The sequence below is a fragment of the Artemia franciscana genome, chromosome 1 (assembly GCF_032884065.1).
Source record: "Artemia franciscana chromosome 1, ASM3288406v1, whole genome shotgun sequence".
NCBI classification, from domain to species: domain Eukaryota; kingdom Metazoa; phylum Arthropoda; class Branchiopoda; order Anostraca; family Artemiidae; genus Artemia; species Artemia franciscana.
The window spans coordinates 21792733-21802573 of record NC_088863.1 but is presented as its reverse complement, the minus strand read 5'-3'; the positions used below and the strand labels follow the sequence as shown (position 1 = coordinate 21802573).

Below are 9841 nucleotides of genomic sequence, written 5' to 3'. Positions count from 1 at the left end.
AAAAGTTTTTTTCCTACTGAAAGTAACGAGCAGCATTAAAACTTAAAAAGAACAAAAATTATTATGCATATGAGGGGTTTCCCTCCTCGTTATACCTCAATCTTTAAGCTAAAGTATTTTTGGTAATTTCAACTATTTATTCTACGGCCTTTGGGATTCAGAGGTCATTCTTAAGGAATTGGGACAAAATTTAAGCTTTAGTGTAAAGAGCGAGGTACTGACGAGGGCAGAACCCCTCATATACGCAATAAAAACATATGAATATAAAAATGCGTTGCATAAGTTAATTCGTAAGTTACGTATATTTTTTACCAATGAAAATGTTTGTAAAAAATTAAAAGTTCTAGTTGCCTTCTTAAGTAGCGAAAAATTGGTGGACAACTAGGCCTCCTCCCTCAGTCCTTTTTTCTTCCGATTAATTGCAATTAATTAATATGCAAATTTCGTTTTAATTATTTATGTGCGGAGAGCCAAGATCAAAACATGCATTAATTCAAAAATTGTCCAGAAATTAAATAAAAAAAACAAGTTTTTTAAATGAAAGTAAGGAGCAACATTAAAACTTAAAATGAACAGAAATTACTCCGTATATGAAAGGGGCTTTTCCTCCTCAACGCCCCGCTCTTTACGCTAAAGTTTCTTACTGTTTTAAAAAGTAGAGTTTAGAAAAAGAGCCATACTTAGCATAAAGAGCGGGGTGTTGAGGAGGAAAAGCCCCTTTCATATACAAAAACTAAAATATGAAATAACGAACTAAGAATAAGGTTATAGTTTGTATATTCGAAATTAGTTACGAATCTCGGCGAAGGTAATTCGAAATATTTGGAAAATTTTACTAAATTTTTTCAGTCTTCTCTGATCGTGCTGTTTTGTTCCTGATCGGTTTGCTATAATTTTGCGATGTTAGACACTTCCAGTCATTGTTTGTTCAATATTTAAAGTTCCTGCTCTTTCTACTATCATCGACCCAAAATTGGGTACTGGTCGCGAAGTACAAGTCATCGGATATAAAAAGTAAGCTTATACTGTCGTGGTTGTGTAGAGGGTATTAAGTAAGCTATTTTTTCTTACCTTTATAGCCAGCACTTCTTATTTTTATAGCCAATCTTTGAATTACCTATCAGCTCTTCATTTCCCCCTCAAAACCTACGATATAAAAGAGGAAGGGTCCAGGGCAGAATTCCTACGGATTTTTGATCAAGTTCTCAATACAGCGATTGCCTTGTCGTCCAATTCTATGATGCGCTTCCTCCTCCAAACAGTTAGTGGGGAACACTCTCATCTGCGATTCGCTGCAACAAAAATGGCTGTCAATGAAATGGTTCAAAGGTAAGTGCTATTCTTCTATATTAACAAAAACTTGGTAAGAACATTAGTAGTATAATCATGAATTCACTAGAAAGTTATTCCTCTTAGGAAATTGTTACAAAAAGTAGTTTACTGTCATAATGTGCAGAGGGCGAATGTTTCCCTCTCTCTCTACTTCTGTCTTCTCTCTCGTTCTTTCTCTTAGCTCTAGAAGTTGCTCTTTTGTTATTTAATACTGTTTTTTCTCTGTGTTTCACGTCAGAATTTTTTGCTTCTTCCTAAAATTTCTCTATCTGATGTATTTAACTTCAGTTTCTAGTCCTTATACGTAGTTTAATGATAATTTTATTTAATAATATAATATAATAATAAACAAATGTAATAACTATTAATAAAGATAACAATAGTTTAATATTATTTAATTTCTTTGTAAATTCTTATATTTGTTTCTTTTTCAATCCCTCATCTCTAATAAATTCCCACTGGCTTGATCAGTTTAAATTAGGGCAAGTTCAAGTACTCAAAGAAACAGCTGTAGGTCGCTAATAAGACCAACTCTGGAGGAAGAATGCACAGTTGCCTTGCTACTCTATTATCATTATCTTAATTATTATAATCGTTGGTTTTGTAATGCAAATTGTATCTTCCTATATTTTACCTATTTATGAATTCTGGTTTAAGGCTCCTTCTGCTTAATAAGAAAGCATTTGAAGCGTTGAAGCATTAGAAAGCCTTATTGAAACCTTTCTGACGGGTTTTACTTCTTTTTTTTTACATCGTTTTACTTTCTAACGTTGACGTTGTTTTACATCGGCATTTGAATCCTGAAAAGAGTGTAAATATGCTGAAAAGGAGAGAATGATTTTAACCATAGTTTGTTTGTAACTACTCCAGTTCTTCTTTAAAAAAAAATTAATTCATGGCTGTGAGACAAAGCTATCATTGCGGAGGTACAACTGGGGAGGTAAGGAGTTAGAATTTTTCAACACAGGGACGAACAGGTATAATTCATTAAAACAGGAGTTAAACTGCTGTGTATTTTTTTTCTCTAATCTTGTGGGCCTTGTATGGTCTATAGACTGTATGCTGGACTAGCCTGCCTAATAATTATTCGTTCAATGCTATTTCGTACCAATAGTTCCACTGACCGTGCGGGTGTATAAATGCCGAATCAAACAGTTCGTGGTAACGAACTGTAGTAAGGAGCGACCCGGCTCAATAGTAAACGAAACTCTAAAAAACGGAATTTCGATGCTAAAAGATATATCAAAAGAATCGGATTTTTATGCTGATCTCAAATATATAAGTTTTATCAAATTTAGTCTTTGTCATCAAAAGTTACGAGCCTGAGAAAATTTGCCTTATTTTGGAAAATAGGGGGTAACACCCCCTAAAAGTCATAGGATCGTAACGAAAATCACACCATCGTATTCAACGTATCAGAGAACCCTATAGAAAAAATCAAGGTCCAATCTATAAAAATGTGGGATTTCGTATTTTTTGCCAGAAAAAAAAAAAAAAAAAAAAAAAAAAAAAAACAAATAAACACGCACCCGTGATTTCATATTTTTGCCATCGACCAATCGACAATTTTTGCCATCATCGTATCGACCAAGTAGTCCTAGAGTGTTGCAAGAGGGCTCATTCTAACGGAAATGAAAAGTTCTAGTGCCTTTTTAAGTGACCGAAAAATTGGAGGGAACCTGGGCCCCCTTCCACGCTCATGTTTTTCCCAAAGTCAACGGATCAAAATTTTTAGATCGCCATTTTGTTCTGCATAGTCGAAAACCATAATAACTATGTCTTTGGGGATGACTTACCCCCTACAGTCCCTGGAGGAGGGGCTGCAAGTTACTAACTTTGACCAATGTTTACATACAGTAATGGTTATTGGGAAGTGTACCGACGTTTTCAGGGGGATTTTTTTGTTTGGGTGTGGGGTTTAGGGGAGGGGGCTATGTGGGAGGATCTTTCCTTGGAGGAATATTTCATGGGGGAAGAGAAATTCAATGAAAAGGGCGCAGGATTTTCTAGCATTACTATTAAAAAAAACATGAAAAAGTTTTTTCAGTTGAAAGTAAGGAGAAGCATTAAAACTTAAAACGAACAGAGATTATTACGCATATGAGGGGTTCTAAAAATACTTTAGCATAAAGAGCGAGGTATTTAGAAGGAGATAAATACTTCGCTCTTTATGCTAAATTACTTTTAGTAATTTCAACTATTTATTCTATGGCCTTTCTGATTCAGGGGTCATTCTCAAAAAATTGGGACAAAACTTAAGATTTAGTGTGAAGAGCGAGGTATTAACTAGGGGACAAACTCCCTCATATATATAATCAAAAATATAAGAATATAAAAGTTTGTTACGTAAGTTAATTCTTCAGTTACGTATATTTTTTATTAATAAAAACGTTCGCTAAATATTAAAAGTTCTAGTTGCCTTTATAAGTAACCGAAAAAATTGGAGGGCAACTAGGCCTCCTTCCCCACCCCTTATTTCAAAATCGTCTGATTAAAACTAAGAGAAAGCCATTTAGCCAAAAAAAGAATTAATAGCAAATTTCATTTTAATAATTTATGTACGGAGAGCCAAAATCAGACATGCATTAATTCAAAAACTTTCAGAAATTAAATAAAAAAAACAGTTTTTTGAAATGAAAGTAAGGAGCGACATTAAAACTTAAAACGATCAGAAATTACTCCTTATATGAAAGGGGCTTTTCCTCCTCGACACCCCGCTCCTTGCGCTAAAGTTTGACTCTTTCTCGCAACTCTACTTTTTAAAACAATAAAAAACTTTAGCGTAAAGAGCGGGGTGTCGAGGAGGAAAAGCCCCTTTCATATAAGGAGTAATTTCTGTTCGTTTTAAGTTTTAATGTTGCTCCTTACTTTCATTTCAAAAACTTGTTTTTTTTTATTTAATAAATCAATAGACCGAAGTTAATAAATTCTAAAAATCGTAATGACAAACTATCTTGAACGGTCAAATTTATATTGAAACGCTGAGAACAAATTTCTTTTGGCTCTTCTAGTCCCCGGTTCCAAGCTTCTGCTACATGGTACTGGTCTCGTGTGTTGGGCTCCCACATAGATCTATAATTTTAGTATAGTTTTTATAATAATACTTCTATGAGCTCCCACTGACGGTGATTTCTCACGTATTTTTTTGTTTTGCTTTGTATAAAATGCAAGTATATTCTAATTTTAGGTTCTTCTCTCTTTCGCAGAACCCTCTTATTACGACCTTACCTGGTGTAAAAATCTAAACTATAATAAAAAAGAAATCCAATAATATGTATGATTTGAGGTAACGAGTTTTGACGTGTTGAAAAAATTTCTTTATTTTTTTTTTGACTAAAACAATGATATTTCAAGTATTTTTTCTTCTTTTTTTGTATACAAGTGACAGTTTACTAAAATTTTGGGGGTTCTCGCGTTTTGCAAATCCCTATTATCACTTACTTCTTCGACCTTATTTTACATCAAAACCTGAATTCTGAAAAGACTAGGAATGTGCATCAATTAGGGGGAGGCATTTTTATTCAAATTTCCATCAATTTTAGAATGATGTTTCGAGGATATTTTTTTTTTACTTTGTATTCAAATGCTAGTTTATTTTTATTGTAGGGCTTCGTTGAATCATTTTATTATCTATACATACGTGTATCTATTTGATAAAGCCCCTGGGGAGGCAAGCTCGAGAAATTAGGCATAGGTGAAGATAAAGTAAAAAATAACACTACAGGATAAAGATACAATAACACAACAGTAATGCAAAAGCAGCAGCTAGCCCAGGATTTTTAAACAAATTTCAGTATTTCATTATAATTAAATATGGAATTTTAGAGCAACAAGCCTTACAAATATGTTTGTCTTATATGGAATATATGTAATATGTTTGTCATATATGGAATATTAGAGCAACAAGCCTTACAAATATGTTTGTCTTATATGGACTATATGGAATATGTTTGTATTCTATGGAATATTAGGAAACAAGCCTTATAAATATGTTTGTCTTATATAGAATATTATACGAAATATGTTTGTCTTATATGGAATATTAGACCAACAAGCCTTACAAATATGTTTGTCTTATTCAATAATCTCTGAATTAATGATTATTTTGTACTAACTAATATTTCAGTTTCTTTTTCAATAAAAGATTCTTGTGATCATCTCAGCTATGGACTATCGACACAAACGGAGCGAATTTATATCTTACACTATGAGACTTGTCAATTTAGATACTTGCCGAGTGTTGTATAGTGTTGTATAGACTATCGACACAAACAGAGCGAATTTATATCTTACACTATGAGACTTGTCAATTTAGATACTTGCCGAGTGTTGTATAGTGTTGTATAGACTATCGACACAAACGGAGCGAATTTATATCTTACACTATGAGACTTGTCAATTTAGATACTTGCCGAGTGTTGTATAGTGTTGTATAGACTATCGACACAAACGGAGCGAATTTATATCTTACACTATGAGACTTGTCAATTTATATACTTGCCGAGTGTTGTAATTATGCAAATATTATGAATAAGGGAATAAGTTTTGATTAAGATACTATGGTGGTTGTTTCTTGATGTCATATTTAAATTTGAAAAGAATTGCTCCAAAAAGGCTCCTCGTGCATCCCAAGGCTGTTTTATTGCAACCTTCTTTGACTTCGTCTTGTATCAAAACCTGAATTCTGGAACGATCTGGAATATCCATGAATTAGGAAAAGAAACTTTGTTTCATTGAAGTTTCTTTCAATTCAAAAATGATGTTCTAAGCATTCCATTTTAGGGCTTTTCATGTTTTGCAAGACTCTAATATTACTGCTTTCTTTACCTTGCCTTGCATCAAAACATGAATTCTGAAAGGACTAGGAATGTGCATGAATTAGGTGAAGGAGCTTTTACTCATTCAAATTTCAACCAATTCAAAATTATGTTTCAGGCATTTTATCTTTTTACGGTGTATTATAAATGCTATTTTATTTAGTTTTTTAGGCTTCTCCTGCTTCGCAAGGCTTTCTTATTGCAGCCTTCTTTGACCTCATATTGATTCAAAATCTGAATTCTGAAAAGGCTAGGAATGTGCATGAATTAGGTGAAGGAGCTTTTACTCATTCAAATTTCAATCAATTCAAAAATAATGTTTCAGGCATTTTATCTTTTTACGCTGTATTACAAATGTTAATCTTTTTTTTTAGGGCTTCTCCTGATTCACAAGGCTGTCTTATTGCAACCTTCTTTGACCTCGTCTTGCATCAAAATCTGAATCCTGAAACTATCAGATATGTACATGAATTAGGAGAAGGAGTTTTAATTCATTCGAATTTCATCAAATTTAAAGATGGTATTACTTCAGTCATACCTGAGATTGTTTCGAAACTAGAAGAGGTGAACATGGGCTCTAAAGAGCAAATTACACTGAAGACAATCTGTTTCCAAATTTTGACTATTGTATTCACCCGACTTGATAAAGAAACTATTAATGCAGATATTAATAAAGCGTTTTGTAAATCAAAGAATCTAGATGGGTTGGATTCTAAAGCATTTTTGAAAAAAGTCGTTGGTGTGAGTGATGGAACTCGAAGTGAAAGTCTGAATATTCCGAGTGACTGTGCTGAAGATTACAGGAAATATCACTGTGCAGCCTATAATTGTTTAATTGCTATCGTAACTTGTACTCAGACAGCAGAAAAATTTTATGTTGGCTATTTATATAAAGAGCCAAAACATATTCAAGCAACAACATTTTTTGAGTATTTGATTGTGGATGATGATATTTACTTTGAGGACAAGAATGTTGGAGATTTATCGAAAATGAAGAAATACTTTGTAAATTTAAGGTTGAATTCGAATCACGACGAATCGACTTCACAAAATTTACGATATCTTCCGAGTCAGACTCTTGTGCAGTCGAGTCTTAGTGAAGATTTCAGTCGTTTCGATTTCTCCACCTCTAATCTAAAAGAGAGGACTCATAAATTATCTAAGGTAATATTTTTTTTTTATCAAACTCTTCATTCTTTATTAGATTCAAATATTTTAAAAATAAATTTTAAAAAATGTATACGTAAATTATCAAAAGAAAATGAAACAAAGGAATGTTCAGTGCATAATCCTGCTGCAAAAACTATGTCAAGGAGTTCTGTACATACTTGCTGTATGGTCGTCCCTTTTACCTACCTTTGTAGATAGATTATCTTTCAAATTTATTAAATAAAAAAACTAGTTTTTTAACTGAAAGTAAGGAGCGACATTAAAAATTAAAACGAACAGAAATTACTCCGTATATGAAATGGGTTGTCTCCTCCGCAATCCCTCGCTCTTTACGCTAAAGTTTTTAATTGTTTTAAAAAGTAGAATTGTGGCAAACAGTCAAACTTTAGTATAAACAGCGAGGGATTGCGGAGGGGACAACCCATTTCATATACGGAGTAATTTCTGTTCGTTTTAAGTTTTAATGTCGCTCCTTACTTTCAGTTAAAAAACTAGTTTTTTTTATTTAATTTCTGAACGTTTTTGAATTAATGCATGTTTAATTTTGGCTCTCCGCACATAAATTATTAAAATGAAATTTGCATATTAATTCTTTTTTTTGGCTAAATGGCTTTCTCTTAGTTTTGATCAGACGATTTTGCGAAATAAGGGGTGGGGAAGGAGGCCTAGTAGCACTCCAAGTTTTCGGTTACTTAAAAAGGCAACTAGAACTTTTAATTTTTTACGAACGTTTTAATTAGTAAAAACTATACGTAACTTAAGAATTAACTTACGTAACAAACTTTTATATTCTTATTTTCTTATTATGTATATGAGGGGGTTTGTCCCCTCGTTAATACCTCGCTCTTTGCACTAAATCTAAATCAGAAAGGCCGTAGAATAAATAGTTGGAATTACCAAAAATACTTTAGCATAAAGAGCGAGGTATTTATCTCCTCCTAAATACATCGCTCTTTATGCTAAAGTATTTTTAGGACCCCTCATATGCGTAATAATCTCTGTTCGTTTTAAGTTTTAATGCTACTTCTTACTTTCAATTGAAAAACTTTTTCATCTTTATTCTTTCATTGTTTTTTTATAGTAATGCTAGAAAATCCCGCGCCCTTTTCATTGAATTTCTCTTCCCCCATGACGTATTCCTCCAAGGAAAGATCCTCCCACGTAGCCCCCTCCCCTCAACCCCACCGTCAAACCAAAAAATCCCCCTGAAAGCGTCTGTACACTGCCCAAAAATCATTACTGTATGTAAACACTTGTCAAAGTTTGTAATTTGCAACCCCTTCCCAAGGACTGTGGGGGAGTAAGTCATTCCCAAAGACATAGTTATTATGGTAACAAAATGGCTATCTCAAAATTTTGACCCGTTGACTTTTGGAAAAATTGAGCGTGGGAGGGGGCCTAGGTGCTCTCCAATTTTTTTGGTCACTTGAAAAAGGCACTAGAACTTTTCATTTCCGTTACAATGAGCCCTCTTGTGACATTCTAGGACCACTTGGTCGATACGATGGCCCCTGGAAAAAAAATAATAAAAAATAAATAAACACGCACCCGTGATCTGTTTTCTGGCATAAAATACGAAATTCCGCATTTTTGTAGATAGGACCTTGAAGTTTTTTCGATAGGGTTCTTTGATACGGTGAATGCGATGGTGTGATTTTTGTTAAGATTCTATGACTTTTAGGGGGTGTTTTCCCCTATTTTCCAAAATAAGGCAAATTTTCTTAGGCTCGTAACTTTTGATGACAAAGACTAAATTCGATGAAACTTATATATTTAAAATCAGCATGAAAATTTGATTCTGTTGATGTATGTTTTAGCATCAAAATTCCGTTTTTTAGAGTTTCGTTTACTATTGAGCCGGGTCGCTCCTTACTACAGTTCGTTACCACGAACTGTTTGAATGAAAAGTAGTTTAATGTTCAAAATTACCTTGAGAAGAAAATACCGGAGAATATAACCTCGAGATTTCTTTTTTTTTTGTATTGATTGATCTAGTGTCATGATTATTGTTTATTTCATTGGAGTTTAATTTACAGATATTCTGAGAAAAGTAGTGGGATTTTTTGTTAGAACCAAGACCTGGGAAAACCCTACTTCTAATTAAGATTTATGAATTTAAAGAAATCGCAAATCAAAAGGATGGTGTAAGAGAAACATTCTTAAGGAGAAATTTGATAGTTTTGCATTTTAATGCTCAGAAGCACTTCTTCAAGCTGCTGGTTTCTTCAAACAAAACCAATATAAAAATCTAAAATACCTCTTCCTTTGCTTGTGATTTTTTTTTAAGTCTGTGCCCTATTTAAATTTAACCCTCATTTTATATTATATTTTTAAGTAAGGAAAAACGATATCAAAATACTAAAAAATTACTTTTTGTGAAAGTTGAATCAATTTAAAAACTTACAAAATTGTTTGGAAAGAACATTTTTGGGATTCGCTCACTCAAAAATCATCGTCATCTGTTTCCACCTCTTCTATTAACTGTGTTTGGGGACCAACTTTGGTTTTGTTCTGGTTTAGTT

General features: G+C 33.1%; 1 protein-coding gene across 1 annotated transcript in view; it reads left to right on the top strand.

Moving 5' to 3' along the window:
- The first annotated feature begins 1077 nt into the window (after positions 1-1077).
- The window catches only part of LOC136025164 (DNA-dependent protein kinase catalytic subunit-like), a 110480-nt gene continuing 101716 nt past the window's right edge, over positions 1078-9841 (top strand). Inside the window, exons 1-2 of the mRNA XM_065700962.1 lie at positions 1078-1329; positions 6524-7313. Of these exons, the coding sequence (XP_065557034.1) occupies positions 1238-1329; positions 6524-7313 (882 nt within the window). The 5' untranslated portion in view covers positions 1078-1237. The remainder of the gene's footprint in view (positions 1330-6523; positions 7314-9841) is intronic.